This window comes from Pipistrellus hanaki (assembly GCF_964339955.1).
Source record: "Pipistrellus hanaki genome assembly, chromosome: 1".
NCBI lineage: Eukaryota > Metazoa > Chordata > Mammalia > Chiroptera > Vespertilionidae > Pipistrellus > Pipistrellus hanaki.
The window spans coordinates 53593797-53610452 of record NC_140503.1 but is presented as its reverse complement, the minus strand read 5'-3'; the positions used below and the strand labels follow the sequence as shown (position 1 = coordinate 53610452).

The 16656-nt window shown below is 37.3% G+C and overlaps 1 protein-coding gene across 3 annotated transcripts in view; it reads left to right on the top strand.

Annotated features, from left to right (window-relative positions):
- The window catches only part of TMOD3 (tropomodulin 3), a 59355-nt gene that overhangs the window by 35902 nt on the left and 6797 nt on the right, over nucleotides 1-16656 (top strand). For all 3 annotated transcript variants that reach the window (XM_084894561.1, XM_084894562.1, XM_084894560.1), the window contains 4 exons: nucleotides 8732-8854; nucleotides 10139-10228; nucleotides 11804-11934; nucleotides 13755-13862. In XM_084894561.1, coding sequence (XP_084750687.1) covers nucleotides 8732-8854; nucleotides 10139-10228; nucleotides 11804-11934; nucleotides 13755-13862 — 452 coding nt within the window. The remainder of the gene's footprint in view (nucleotides 1-8731; nucleotides 8855-10138; nucleotides 10229-11803; nucleotides 11935-13754; nucleotides 13863-16656) is intronic.

The window sequence follows — 16656 nt, the reverse complement described above, 5'->3', positions numbered from 1 at the left end:
CACCAAATTCGCCTGGGTTCCTGGTCCCTGCACTGCAGCCTGGCCTCTCCAGGCAATAATCTGGGCTCACTTTATTGCTTATCTATCAGGAATCGCTGTCCTTTGTTGCCTGATGATCAGTGTGTCCTGATCACGTTCATATATTTTGTTCATTTCCGGGTTATTTTAGTCATGTGGGTAAATCCTGTTCCTAATGCTCCATCTTGGCCCGGAGTAGAAGCCTCCAGAATCATATACTATAGATAACCTGTTCCCCCAACTAGAATATAAGCTCCCCAAAGGAAAGGACCTTTTATTTTCCTTATGGTGTTTTTCTAGCTCTTCATCTAGTATATAGAAACATTCTAAACATTAGTTAAATATTTGTTGATGCGCATATTACAGTGTTGAGCAGGTTTCATGTATGTCGTTGGGTCAAAAAATGCATTTCCAGAATCTGCCTCCTGATCGTTTAGTTGGGTTGACTTGAGGTTTTTGTGCTTCCTGTCTACAGGTATACCTCAAAGTCCCCTCTGGAGATTACAGTGGCCTAGTTGCCTTCCATCTTTTCTGAAACGAGGTAGCTCATAAACATACAAACTGTAAAATCAGAGCCTTTCACCTCTGTAAGAATGAAATAACTAAGAAACATCTCTACTTTTGGTTATATTGCTTTTGTATATGCTCAGCAAGGATGGAAGAATATGTAAAAAAAAAAAAAAAAAAAAAAAAAAGTATATACTCTCAGAAAAAGGATGAGAAGTAGTGAAAAAGGTCCTGGCAATAAAATTAACACGGTTTGTAATCCCTGTCACTGATTTTGGAACAATGATAAGGATCTTGGCAAGATATTCCCATTTTTCCCCCCTCTTGGTACAAACATGGTTTTGGATAAATGCCATGCATTGAAATTACTATAATATGAATTCTTATCTTGGTTGCTTCAGTTTCCTTAGCTGCCATTTTATAATTGCAGAAACATTACTGAACTATTTTAACATTTTTAGCAACCAAGAGTCATAGCCCTGTTTTTGTTTGTTTTGTTTTCAGCAGGGGAGGGGGAAAGGGAGCGGGATATGCCATTTCATACTTGTCTGAGAGATGTTTTTCTGATCTGTTCATTGTTTATTTTCATACTTTGCTGCTATGTAAAGAACCGAAACTTCGGTTTAAAAAAACCAAGATTTTGCAATCTTAAATAAGGAAATAAAGTCATTTAGATAGAATGCTATCTGCTGAAGAATAAAAGTGAATAACTATTTTTTCAGACATTATACTATTTTCAAATAAATCCAAATATAATAATTATAAGTCAGGGCTTTTGACCATATTTCAAGGAGAGGAAAAGTAAAATTAGATCAATACAGGATAACTCACCCTATTTTCAGAGCTATTTTACAGATAAGTGCTTATTAACTTGGGAAGGTAAGAATCAGAACTATGTAGAAAGCTTTTTTAAGAATATCCATGCCTAGCCAACCCTCACTCTCTGAATTTAAAAACCACTGATATTGCCCTGGCCTGTGTTGCTAAGTGTTTAGCATTGGCTTGCAACCAAGGGACTCAGATTAAATCTCCTGCCCCCAGTTGGGGTGCATGCAAGAGGCAACAGATCATTGTGTCTCTCTCACATTGATGTTTCTCTCTTTCTCCCACTCCCTCTCTTCCTTCTACTCTATCTAAAATCAATGGGAAAAAATATCCTCAGATGAGGATTAAAAAAAAAGAAGAAGAATTAACGTGTCTGTTTACTATGTACTAGTTCCTTTATATTTGTTAAATCATTTTATCAGAATAAGGTTGAGATTTCTGTAAAGAATAATCCATAATTTGGGGGGGGGGGATATCAGAAGCAAAATAGAACTAATAAATGTTAATAGATGGTTTTGGATAAAAACAATATCAAATTTGCACATTTTTGTAATACCTCTGCATCTCAAAAGCCTAACATTTCACTCATCCTGTAAGATATGGAGGGCACCAATCAAGTTAACCATTAAAAAGGAGATCTATTTATTAGCATTTCATAGTAATTAAGATTTTTAACTTAAATCTAATTGATGTAAGACTAATTTAAATTAACACACATGTTTAGAAAGGCATTTTCTTATATGGAATTGATCCAGCAGTTTGGTAGTTATGTATTTCACAGGAAACAGCTGATTTTGATTAGAAAAACATAAACACACTTGCTGAATCTGTCTCAAAAATTATCTTTTTTTTTTTCTTTTGCATTTTAAAAGGCAAACATAAATTTACTTAGGAAGACCAGAAAACCCATATTTAATACATTGGTCCCTTGGTGTGTGTGGTTTATTATTATTATTATTATTATTATTATTATTATTAAAATGCAATCCACATCATAGCATTTATCCACTTAACTTGTATAGCGGTGTTTAATACTTTCAGTGGTGTTTAGTTCATATTAGAGTTGTGCAACTGTCCCCACAGTCTTAAATTTAGAACATTTTTGTCATCTCCAAAAGAAACCCGTACTCATTAGCAGTTAATCTCTATTTCTCACTTTAATCTCTAGCTCTAGGAAATCAGTAATCTACTTTTTGTGTCTTTAATGGAGTCATACAATATGTATTTATGACTGGCTTCTTTCACTTAGTATGTTTTGGAAGCTGCTATGAACATTTGTGTATAAGTTGTTGTGTAGGCACATGTTTTTACTTCTTTTGGGTATATATATATATATCTGTAAGTGAAATTGCTTGATAACATGGTAAACATGTTTAACAACTTGAAAAACTGCCCATCTGTTTCCTATAGTGGCTGCACCATTTATATTCCCACCAGCAGTATATCCGAGTTCCAGTTATTCCACATCCACACCAACACTTATATTATTATTATTATTATTATTATTATTATTATTATTATTATTATTATTATTGCTGTACAGTGATAGTGCTTTGTGATTTTGATTTTCCTTTCCCTAAAGACTAATGATACTGAGCATTTTTAATGTGCTGTTAGATAGCTGAATCTGCTTTGGATTAAATGTCTCTTCAATTCCTTTGTCTATTTTAAAATTGGGTTGTCTTATTGATTTACATCAATCAATATTTGATTTATTATCAATAAAATTTTTATTATATTCTAGGTATGTTACTTATGAGTTTTATTATTTAAAATCTTTTCCTCTCATTCTGTGGGTTGTTTCTTCGCTTTTTAAAAAAATTTAAATTCTTTATTGTTTAAAATATTACATATGTCCCTTTTTCCCCCCATTGACCTCTCCCCAGCCACTCCCACCCCCCAGCACATGCCCTCGCCCCCCTAGTGTCTGTGTCCATTGGTTATGCTTATATGCATGCATACAAGTCCTTTAGTTGATCTCTTATCCTCCCCTCAGCCTCCCCCCAACTCCCACCCTTTCCTGCATTCCCTCTGAGATTTGACAGACAGTCTGTTCGATGCTTCTGTCTCTGTATCTATTTCTGTTTTTCAGTTTATATTGTTCATTATATTCCACAAATGAGGGAGATCATGTGATATTTATCTTTCTCTGACTGGCTTATTTTGCTTAGCATAATGCTCTCCAGGTTCATCTATGCTGTTGCAAATGGTAAGAATTCTTTCTTTTTTACAGCAGTGTAGTATTTCATTGTGTAGATGTATCACAGTTTTTTAAGTTTCTTCACTTTCTTGATAGTATCATTTGTTCCATAAGAGTTTTTTTATTTTAATATAATCCAGTTTATCTATTTTTTCTTTTGATGCTTGTGCTTTTGTTGTCATAGGTAACAAACCATTGCCTAACTCAAGATTTATGTGTTTTTCTAAGTACAGTTTAAACTTTTACATTGAGGTCTGTAATCTTGATGAAAGGATAATTCTTTCTCAATTGAATTGTCTTGGTACCCTTGTAGAAATTCAATTGAAATATTAGTTTAGCCAAAACCGGTTTGGCTCAGTGGTAGAGCGTCGGTCTGCGGACTGAAAGGTCCAAGGTTCGATTCTGGTCAAGGTACATTGGTTGCGGGCACATCCCCGGTAAGGGGTGTGCAAGAGGGAGCTGGTCGACATTTCTAGCTCTCTGTCCCTCTCTCCTCCTCTCTGAAAAAAATCAATAAAATATATTTAAAAATATATATATGTATTAGTTTATTTCTGGACTCCCAATTCTGTTTTATTGATCTAAATGTCTTTCCTTATGCACCATACACTGGCTTGATTACAGTAGCTTTATTAAGTTTTGAAATTGGGAAGTATGAATTCTTCAACTTTGTTCTTCTTTTTCAAAATTGTGTGGCTATTCTGAGTAGCTTGGATTTCCACATGAAATTTAGCATCACCTTATCATTTTATGCAAATAATCAATTAAGATTTGTTAAGGGTCTGTTCAAGCCTATCAGTCAACTTGGGAAGAGCCCTTAGATTTGGTATTCTTAGTACTAAAGAAGTTCTGCCTATTTTATCCTTTGTTACAAAAGTAATTTCCTTTACTTTTAATTTTCTATAATTAGATTTTAATTTTCTATAACTAGATTTAACATTAAACAATAATTCTTATACTGTATTAGTGTTAAACTGTCTATGAAGAAATGTGTAGTAATTACTTTTTGTATTGTTAAAAATACAATCTCGTATAGGCTAATTACTACCACAACAAAAATCTCTATGTACAAAGAAATTCTCATAAAAAGAAATGCCAAGAGATCTCTTTTAGAGCTATATAAAAAAAAATAGCAAACTTTACATTGCGAAGAATTTCCATAAACCCTTAGAAATTCTTATTTTTTTTTCTGATTAAATTTTATTTTGTATTTATAAGTATTTACAAAAGTTCATGTATGGGGAAAAATTAGATATGAATAATAACTTTATGGAATGTGGATGAGGATTACAAAAGTAAACATTTTAGATTTTTATAATGTTTTAGATTCCATTGGTCCCTAGAATAAGACACAGGCAGCTATTTGATAGCTTATGTGGTTTTGTTTAGTGAATGCCTAATCCAGCGGTTCTTGAGCTTGGCTACTATGCATTAGAATCTCTAGAGATTTTTTTTGAAAACCCAGATGTTCCTTACAGCATACAAGACCAATTAAGTCAGAATCCCTTAGGCTGGGACTTAGACATCAGAATTTTTAAAGTTCTCTGAGTGAACCTAATGTGTAGCCAGAATTAGAGCCACTGCTTTAGACATCCAAAAGTGTAGATGAGATGGAGCTCAGAAAGATGTAATTATCCCGAAATGGCAATTAAAGGTATGCCATTTGAATTCTATGCCACTTTACCTATAATATCAACCACTGAAAAAAATACTATGGAATTATTGGGATTTATTGATTAGAATTTGCCTTTGTCTGAGAATCAATGATAAAAGATTCAATAATCATCAGAATTCCAAAATTTGGTACTAAGATAATTATGTATACCATCATATAGATAGGCATTTGCTTGAGGGGAATAGTCTACTGCTGAAGAGTTAAGCTTGAAAGCCACCAGTGTATTAGAAGAAGCAACGTGTTGAGAGTTTGGGAATCTGTGTTCTAGTGTTAACTCTGCTGTGTGACTTTGAACCAGGACATTTAAATTATACTTTATAAAAAGTAGTTAGTTGAGCATCAGCCTATGGACCTAAGGTCCCAAGTTCGATTCCCATCAAGGGGATGTACCTTGGTTACGGGCACAACCCCAGTAGTGGAGCATGCATGAGGCAGCTGATCGATGTTTCTCCCTCATCAATGTTTCTAACTCTCTCTCCCTCTTCCTTCCTCTCTGTAAAATATCAATAAAAGATATATATATTTAAAAAGTAGTTAGGCCAAAGCCGGTTTGGGTCAGTGGATAGAGCGTTGGCCTGCGGACTGAAGGGTCCCAGGTTCGATTCCAGTCAAGGGCATGTACCTTGGTTGCGGGCACATCCCCAGTGGGGTGTGTGCAGGAGGCAGCTGATTGTTGTTTCTCTCTCATCGATGTTTCTAACTCTCTATCCCTGTCCCTTCCTTTCTGTAAAAAATCAATAAAATATATTTAAAAAAGAAAAAGTAGTTAGTTGAACTGCAGGTGACCGCCAGATTATTTATTCAACAAACCGGATTGCCTACTATGTGCCAGAGAAGGATGCAGTGATGAACAGAACATTGAGAAGTTTGCACAGACAGACAGACAGATATGCAGAATGTGTACATGCAGCTGTAGTGAAATGTTCAGGGAATTAAGGGAGCACAGAACTGTACTTCATCAGGCTCAGTATTGAGACAAATGCATTCATTCATCCTACCCTACTAACAAACCCATCTCTGAAATATACTCCAAGTGCCAGGTGCTTATTTCTTAAACATCCTTACAGTGGAGGCATGGTAATGTGACCCAGAGCTGGTCGGTAAGATTAGAAGAAAAGACAGTTTTTTTAATAGAAGTTGACAATTGAGAAAGTGCCCTTCCTTCCTGTTGCATGAAGACATGGTACTTAGTGTTACAAAATCGTCTTGAGACTGGTGGGCTATGAACAAAGGTCTCCATGCTGGTTATAGCCAAAGAGAAAAATGAAAAGAGCCTGGATCTTCTATGTCAAGCTTGAGCTGCTGAACAGCCACATACTTCAGACTTATTAAATGAGATAAAAATACTTTAGATTAGAAATACAGAATCTCAGAGCTCACATCAGACTCTGTACTTTAATGAGATCTTGAAAATCACCAGTTTAAACTACTTCTATTTGGGTATTCTGTTACATGCAGTTAAAAATAACCTTATATAGTGTGGATTGGCCAAGTGATTTTTTAAAAATATATTTTATTGATTTTTTTACAGAGGAAGGGAGAGAGATAGAAAGCCAGAAACAGCTGAAACCGGTTTGGCTTAGTGGATAGAGCATCAGCCTGCAGACTGAAGGGTCCGGGTTCGATTCCGGTCAAGGGCATGTACCTTGGTTGTGGGCACATCTCCATTAGGGGGTATGCAAGAGGCAGCTGATGGATGATTCTCTCTCATCAATGTTTCTAACTATCTATCCCTCTCTTTCTTTCTGTAAGAAATCAATAAAATATAAAATAAAATAAAAGAGAAAAAGAAAAAAAGAAAGCCAGAAACATCAATGAGAGAGAAACATCAACCAGCTGCCTCCTGCACACCCCCCACCGGGGATGTGCCCGCAACCAATGTACATGCCCCTGACCGGAATCGAACCTGGGACTTTTCAGTCCGCAGGCCAACGATCTATCCCCTGAGCCAAACCGGCTTCGGCCAAGTGATATTTTTTAGATAAGAAAATACTTGAGCAGAAAGACTTCTAATTCAGATGTAGAAAGTTGCAAGAGACTTGTTATTCTCACTCTAACAACCAAAACAAGCTGTTTACGTTCGTGGTCGGCAAACTGCGGCTTGCGAGCCACATGTGACTTTTTTGCCCCTTGAGTGTGGCTCTTCCACAAAATACCATGGCCTGGGTGAGTCTCTTTTGAAGAAGTGGCATTAGAAGTTTAAGTTTAAAAAATTTGGCTCTCAAAAAAAATTTCAATCATTGTACTGTTGATGTTTGGCTCTGTTGACTAATGAGTTTGCCGACCACTGCTCTAGGTAATCATAGTTTAAAAGATAATAAAAGGGTAATATGCTAATTAGACCAGGCATCCTTCCTGACAAAGCCAAGGTGCCAGAGGGCCAAGCCCCTAACTGCTCCACTGCCATCAGGCTGATAGGGGAGCAGTTAGGAGCATCAGGCCGCAGGCAGAGGCAGTTAAGGGTGATCAGGCAGGCAGGCTAGCAGTTAGGAAGCCCCGGATTGCAAGAAGGATGTTCGATTGCAGTTGGACATCCCCCAAGAGGTCTTGGAATGGAGAGGATGCAGGCCGGGCTGAGGAACTCCCTCCCCCCCCCCCCCCCCCCCCCCGCATCCCCATGCACGAATTCCGTGCACTGGGCCTCTAGTATATAAAAATAAAAAGCTATCGGAGATCCTGAAGACACAAATCTCCAGAAAGTGCCAAGCCCTTCATAAGAGAGGTGATCCAGTCTTGCTCTCACCTAACTGAAAAGGAGGAAACTACCATAGAGAGGAGTTAAGGAGCAATCATCCTAACTTTAAACCAATGTTTCATGACCATGTAGGGCTGTTAGGATAGACTAGAATCCAGAGAAGCCCTGGACCAACGCTGTCCACTAGAACTTTCTGCAGTGGTGGAAATGTTCTATTCTGTGCCGACCAAGTGTGGCTGTCAAGCACTTGAAATGTGGCTTTTGTGGCTGAGGAACTGAATTTTAGTTAGAATTAAATTTTAAAAGTCACCTGTTGCTAGTAGCTGCCACAGTGGACAGTGCATTCCTAGAGACAGGGTGAGACTGCATTACCCACCATTATTTGCTACCCTAGTAGTGCGATTAGAACTTGAATTTCTGGAATAATTGCTTCTGCCCTCCCCAGAGGGATTGTAATGATGTCTTACTTAAGAATAAGAAAATGAAATTTCTTTTAATCTTTTTAAAGTTTTATAGATTTTTGTGTTTATCCCTTTATTCATTTATTTTTTGATTTAGTAATTGTAGAGTAACTCATAATGACTCCAGAAAGAGCTTATTTATATTTTCACAAATGGGAAAATTTCTCAAATTTTATCCCAACTTTTACGGTCACTAGAAGCTTATAAATACATATTGAAGATGAAATGAAATTATTACATGTCAGTCTTTATTTTAGCTTTAATTGCACATACTTTTAATAATTTTTGTTTGAGTAAAATGGTAATGAGTTAATAGCAACAGTAAATTAACAAACTGCTTTATTTTACAGGGAAAATATTCATCCCTAAACAGAAACCTATCCAGACTTTTACAGAAGAAAAAATCTCTCTTGATCCAGAATTAGAAGAAGCTTTGACAAGTGCTTCTGATACAGAACTGTGTGACCTCGCAGGTACCTCCTGAACACACTGTGAATGAATGTGGAGGGGGAGGACCAGCACACACCTCTGTTCATTATGCAGTTGCTTCCTTTGCCTGGCAGAGTGCTATTGAATCAGTGACCACATGTTTGGCTTTGTTTCTTATACTCTAAAGCTGACGCAAAAAATGTCATTTTTTAAAATTCTCTCAATGGTGAAATTTTTATGTTAATGGAATTTATTGTATTATTTGACATCTTTTCCCACCTTGCCCATTTTGAAAGTCTTTATAAAAATGTTTCATCAGCTGGCGTTCAGCTAGAAGCTGTCCCATCTGAGCTCTGAAAGAGTTGCCGGGGTCAACTACTGTCCCATTTTATCAAAGACCCCAAGGTGGGTAACGGGAAAGTAGGTGAGGCAGTCAGCCCTAAGCTATTCTCACACTTTCCCAACTTCTCTGAAGTGTGTGTGGAACACCTAAACCTCCCAGTTATTGTCATTGCTGGTTTCTTATAAAGACCAGAATCTCCTCCGGCTCCTCTCCCACACAGCCGTTTTCCTAAACAGAAAATAGGACACATGGCGAGGTCTTAGTCCCAAGTAACCCCAAGAACTGACATGTTTGAAAAGAGCGTGAAGATTCTGTAGGAAGGACCCGGGAAAGGACAGTCAGGGTGTTCCACAGGTGGGGCAGGTGGTTATTTCCGGGAGTGTGAGGATTGATGGGCTTGTAAATTCTTCAGAGTGGAGTGGACAGGGGGCACACTGGAGCCTCTGCCTTGTTTATGCAAAAGGGCATCAAAAATCAAAACCAAATTTCTCCTAAGTGTCATTCTTGGGGTATCTACTTGAATCTTAAATGTGAGAATTCAGCTATACTTTCAGTATTCTACTCTTAGCTAAAATGTGAATGAGAGTTAACAAATGTAAAATAGCGAAGGTTACATTGAAAACCTGCCACCTATCACATTGTTGCTAGAAACCTTGTGAAAAAGATGAACAGCAAAGTAGATCGTGTCATTTTTTTCTGAGCCGCCAGATGGAGCTAATCGTATATATGCATTTAAGGTTAAGCTAGCTCCAGCTGTGTCTGAATTCAGAGCTATGGGGAAAATAATAAGGGCATTGATGAGAAGGAGACTGTAGGTGATTTTTAATCGTGCTGTCTCCCCTCTTTGGGCTGCAAAATCTATAGTTAACTGAGTAGAAAAAATGTCCAGAGAATGTTAAAATCATTAATAGAAATTTGGGATTGTAAAATTTCTATGTTTAACACTGATGAAAATAAAACTAATTTTCTTTTTCTGTCTCTATAGCTATTCTTGGAATGCACAATTTGATAACGAATACACAGTTCTGTAATATAGTGGGAAGTAGTAATGGTGTCGACCAAGACAATTTTTCAAGTAAGTATTTACAATTCTTTGTGAATTCCAGTTCTTTGTTAAATATATTTTTTCTCAATGTGTCAACTTCTGTGTTTACATACCAAATGTTTTGTATATGTACTAGAAACCTAAAATTCCAGTTAGATGGTATTGACATATAAAACCGTTGAAGAGGGAAGATTAAGTGTTTTATGCTGAAGTGTCATTGGATGTGATAGGAACCACTCACCTCACGAGTAATAGTAATGCTATACGATATAAATGCTAATCAAACTTGGCTTTTGTTGACATTCTTTTTTCAGTGTTACTGATTTTCAAGAAGTCTACAACAGTGTTTGGCAAACTACATTATAAAATTAGATTCAGGAGAAACTGCAGAACTATTCATCCCCAAACCTTTTAGTCTATTTAATGAAAAGTATTAAATGGCCCAAAACAACGCTTTTTAAAAAGCTCATGTACAGGAGCCCTGGCCAGAGACTCAGTTCATTGGAGCATAGTCCCATATATCAAAAGGTCACAGGTTCGATTCCTGGTCAGGGCACATACTTAGGTTGTGGATTTGATCCCCGGTCAGGGCCTTTAGGAGGCAACCAGTCAGTGTTTCTCACAAGGATGTTTCTCTCTCTCAAATTAATTTAAAAGACAAAACAAAACATATCCTCAGGTGAGGATTAAAAAATTCATGTCTGGGATGTTTTACAAGTTTCTCTGTCTCCTATGTTTCTGTAAACTTACTTATTTTCTCTAGGCTTGATCAGATTCAGGTGCAGTTTTTTGGGTCTTAGATTTGGAAAGAATGCTTCCTGGGTGGTGATTAAATCACATTAGGGAGCATATCAAGATGGTCATATCTGTGGGGGGGATGTGGTAAGGGTCAATAGAGAGTCCAAGCCTTCTGGATCCCCTTTCAACTTGCATAGTTGTCTCCTGGCTGTGTGTGGGTAGAGTATATATGGTGAAGGATTGGAGGTCGGGGTGAAGGAAGGAAGTAGAATTTGGAATTTCTGCCTCAGTAGTTCCTCTGTGTACTGTTACTCTCTCCGTCTCCCATTCCTTATTCCTACTTCATTTCCTAATAGAGAATCCAACCCTTTTCCATCACGTAGTATCCCCATGGGAAGAAAACCTTTGTACTTCCATCACCATGTTTTTATCACGGCTCTGTTTCTTTAAGTTTGTGATTCTTACTGCCTTTTCAGTGATTACTAGCAGATCAGAGAAATCATACAAGGTGTTAAATTTGATTATATTTGAACATTATTTTAAACATTGCAGCAACAAAAAAATGGGATCATTGGTATATGTTATCAAATGTATTTTAGTGGTATTTTGTAAAACACCAAGAGGCCATGAAAGCAATCATTTTTGAAGGCTGATGTTTTATAAATAAAATGAATTATTTTTTTATATATTCAATAAAGTTCTGTTTGCACACAAAGGATCATTTAGAAATTGTGGGGAAGAAACTTTTAGATTAGTCCTAATGAATGTGTGAGTGTGTTTGTGGTATGTGTTACCAAGTTAATATATGCATCTCACTGTAATAGTATCAGCCACTGAGACCCTTGCTTTTCTCACTTGTTACTCCAGATGTGGTAAAAGGTGAAAAGATGGTTCCAGTATTTGATGAGCCACCAAATCCAACCAACGTTGAAGAGAGTTTAAAGAGAATTAAAGAAAATGATGTTCGTCTTGTTGAAGTTAATTTGAATAATATAAAGGTAGGTGTGCCGGGCAAAGTAAGTTTTGAATTGCTGAGTCAGGTGGAGCTAGGGTGAGAGCTGGGCAGATTTGATATAGGGTAATTCTTTCTACTTAAAGGCGAAGTGTTTGCTCCTAATACTGTGGTAACATAGATTCTTCCATATTTTAAAAATTAAAATAATACAGTGTTTTTCTTACTTGCTTTTTAAAAGAGTATCACATAGAAATGTAAATCCTACTAGACTACCTCTCTCTGGCTTTCAAAGTACTACCTACTTTAAGAGCATTTAGTCTTTTGGGCTTTGTTTTTCTAATCAGGCTTCTTGAGGTTTAATTTAAATAAAGTAAAATTCTCCTTTTTCAGTGTATTATTCTGTGAGTTTTGACAAACCCATACCGTTGTACAACCACTAGCACAGACAGATTTAGAACAAAAGAGAAAACAGACAGAATCGAGCCCAGGGATGCTCTGAGGACTGTAAGAAGGTGTCTCCCCTTCTCCGCCCTCATTCTGCTCTTGGAGAAATGGAAATGGTCCTAAGAGGTGAAGGTACTGAAGCTCTTGGAGAGACAGACCGGGGCTACTTTACCCGTTCTTACCCCCACCCAACCAGTCTCCCTCTCCCTCAGAGTCAGGCTTGTGTGCCAACAGCGGAAGGTAGCGGTACCTAACCGACTGACGGCTGCTTTAAAATCAGATCCTGTCCCCTTTCAACGAGGGCATGTGACAGGGGCAGCTATCTTTTACTGGTTATAACATGGCCTTGGCTCTAGTCCTTGACAGTCACTGATCTGTTTTCTTTCCCTCTCATTCTGCCTTCTCCAGAATGTAGTGTAAACAGATCATATAGTATGTAGCCTGTAGAGCCTGGCGTCTTTCAGTCAGGGTAACGCACTTGAGATTCATCCATGTTTTTGCTTGTGCCAGCGGTTTGTTCCTTTATATTGCCAAGCAGTGTTCTGATGTTGGGATATCGTGCAATTTGTTTATCTATTCATTAGTTGATAGACGTGTGAGTTGCTTCCAGTTTGGAATGATTATAAATAAAACCGCTGTTCACATTCACATGCAGTCATATGTTTTGTGTGAACATATTTTCATTTCTCTTGAGTATTATATCTTGATTTATCTGAATTTGGGGTAGAGGGGACATCTGGAAATTATAAGAACCGAGGGAATAAGACCTCTGCACTCCTTTAATGGGTGTTCCTTTTTGTGAATGGAGGAAAGAACAACGTGGGAAAAGCTAATGTTCCTACTTGATCATTAATTTTATTCATTCCTTAAAAATTGTCTTCCTGTATCTCTGTAAATCAACAGTTATGATCTACAAATAACACAGCTACAGGAAGAAATTGAAGTCTTGGGACTAAAGGGAAAATTAGTGCCTTCTAGAAAATTAGTGCAACGTTTCAAGTAGTGTAGGGTTAATCTTTCTTAATACTTTATAGTTTAAACTAAGGGACTAAGAACAGTATGTCACCTGCCTCAGAAATATTCAGGTGGGCTCTCACATCTTTCTCTTTGTAGAAATGGGTCCACTTTGAATACTCAGGTGTTGACTTCTTTTAACATGAATTATTAAATGTAAAATCACAAGAGCTCCTTTAACCTAAATGCTAGAGAAATGGTGATATATCCTCTGCTCTAAGTCAACAGTTTGTGCAGATGTACCTTGATAGAGAAGTCATACAGATATGGAGGAAGCAGTTAATTGTTTTTATTTGTAGACTGTCGTGTGTTTATATAATTCCCGAGAGCATTTTAATGAGAAACGGTAAATATTTACTTGATTACTGGACTGAATTGTAATGTTTTGCATTATTGTCTTTCAAGAATATTCCAATTCCAACCCTGAAAGATTTTGCGAAGGCTTTGGAAACCAACACACATGTGAAATCTTTAAGTCTTGCAGCCACGCGGAGCAATGACCCTGTTGCTTTTGTAAGTATCTTGTGTTTTTACGAGAGTTTTCAATTACAGTTAACATTCAATATTATATTAGTTTCAGGTGTATAGCATAGTGATTAGACACTTATATCACTTACAAAGTGATCTACTTATAAAGGGGGCTATTTTATATAATCTCGCCATGTCCTGTGGGAAAGGAATGGCACCAAACAGAGGTATTGACAATATTTTCTGTGCTGTATTTTACATCCCCACGGCTGTTTTGTAACTACCAATTTGTACTTACTCCCTTCATTTTTTCACCTGCACCCCCAACCCTCCTCCTCTCTGGCAAACATCAGTTTGTAAGTTAACTATTGATAATGTCAAAATTATAACCACATACCAGGTGTTACTGAGATGACTAAACTAATTTTATGATCACAATTTACTCCCTTTTTTCAATTGGTGTTTAGCTCTCTATTGAGCAGTACGTGATTTATTGCTCTTTTACATTTATTTTTTTCTATATTTTCTTCCTATAATTTTTAAAACATAAATGGAGTTATAAAATATATGCATTCTACAGTTTATTTTTTACTCAGCAGTATGTCTTAAGGGATCTTTTCATATCAGTACATAAAGTTCCACACCAGTTTTTTACCATCTGCAGAAGATTCTATTTATGAATCTATAATGTTGGGTTTTGTCAAATGCTTTTTCTGTGTCTCTTGAGATGGTCATGTGGTTTTGTCCTTTATTTTGTTAATATGGTATATTACATACATTTTTGTTTATTAAATCAGCCTTGCACTCCTGGGTAAATCCCTCTTGATCATGGTTGAACCTTTTTCTTCACTTGGCTTTGAGGACGTCACTTCCTCTCCCTTGGATTCTCCCCCTGCCTCAGCTAGACATCCCTTCTCTTACCCATCCCTCTGCTAGTTCCTCTTCTAAGATTGGAACAGCCCAGGGCTCGGTCACAGGCCCTCTTCCTTTCTCTGTCTACATTCATTTTCTTGGTGATCTAACTCTGTTTCATTGATATATATTATCTATAAATTTTGATGGCTACCAGTGTTATCATCTCCAGTTCATACCTCGCTCCCGAACTCCATATTCTTGTCCAGCTACCTACGTAATAGCTTTATTTAGGTGTCTAATAGGCATCTCAAATTTAAGTCCCAAACCAAACTCCTAACTTCCATCCTGTTCCTATTTGTCTCAGTCTTTCCTTTTTCACCAAAGCAACTTCTTTCTTTCATTTGCTTAAGAGAAAAAGAAATGGAGTCACCCTTGATTTTCCTTTCTCACAACATTCAATGTATATCCAGTCTTGTCTTCAAAATATTTCTAGACTCTAACCACTTCTCACCATTTTCACAGCTAGCATCCTGGTATAACCGCTACCTCTGGATTATTGCAATAGCTTCCTAATTGAGCTGCCTGCTCCATTTTACTCACCCCAAAGCCAAGTCCTTACACAACATCAAAAGTGATTCTTTTAAAACTTCATTTAATTATCTCATTCCTGTGTTCAGAACCTTCCAAAAGCTCCCTATCTCATTCAAGTTAAAATCAAAATTCTTTACTGGCCTTATAAGGCCTTACATGAGCAGATCTCATATTCACTGCCCTTTCATTGTACTATAGCCATGCAGCCTCTTGCTTTCCCTCAAATATGCTACCCATGTTCCCAGCTCAAGACCTTTACATGTGTTCCTCTTGCCTAGAACTTTCTTCCAAAAGATGTTCCACATAGTTTCACTTCATCACTTTGAGTCTTTGCTCAAATGTCACCTTTTAGGCGAAACCTTTCCTAACCTCTCTATGTAAAATAGCAACCTCACTCCTACCCCTCACACTCCCCCATCTGCCCTACTCTCTCTTTTTTATTCCTCTATGGCTCTTTTTACCATCTGATATTATATTTTGCTTGCTTATTATTTGGGCCCCCCACTAGAATCCAAGTTCCATGAGGCATATTTTATTTCTGAATCTACAGAATAGCAGTAATTGTCAAATAATAAACCATCAATTATATTTGAATAAATGTATCTACAGAAGGATGAAGAAGGGATTTATTCTAAGTCACATAGCTGGTTGTTGCTAATAAAAAGTACCAGTGTATAGATAACCTGTCCCAAGTTCTCTTTTTTTTCCTTTTAATATATTTTTATTGATTTCAAAGAGTAAGGGAAAGAGAGATAGAAACATCAATGATGAGAACGATTGATTGGCTGTCTAAGGATCAAGCCCACAACCCAAGCATGTGCCCTTAGCCGGAATCGAACCCGGGACCCTTCAGTCTGCAGGCCAACACTCTGTCCACTGAGCCAAACCAGCTAGGGATGTCCCAAATTTTTTTTCTTTTTCTTTTTCTTCTTCTTTTTTTTTTTTTATCTTCCCCCAGCCTCCCTTACCCCTGTCGCATGCCCAAATTCTTTATAGTATTCTATCACCACCAACCCCATTGCCTTTTCTTTTAAGCTGACTTTAAGCTGGATCTTCCTTCCACATGTTTTCTAGAGTTTGACCTTTCTAAGGGGCTATTTTATATAAATTTACTCATATTCTAACTTATCCCTCTCTCTCTTTCCCTCTCCTTTTCCCCTTCTTTTAGGTTTCTATTAGTAAATTAATATGGTGGGGATTTTTTCTTTTTTAATGGATTTCAGAGAGGAAAGGAGAGATAGAAACATCAATGAGCCAAAACCGGTTTGGCTCAGTGGTAGAGCGTCTGTCTGCCAACTGAAAGGTCCCAGGTTCGATTCCGGTCAAGGGCATGTACATTGGTTGCGGGCACATCCCCAGTAGGGGGTGTGCAAGAGGCAGCTGGTCAATGTTT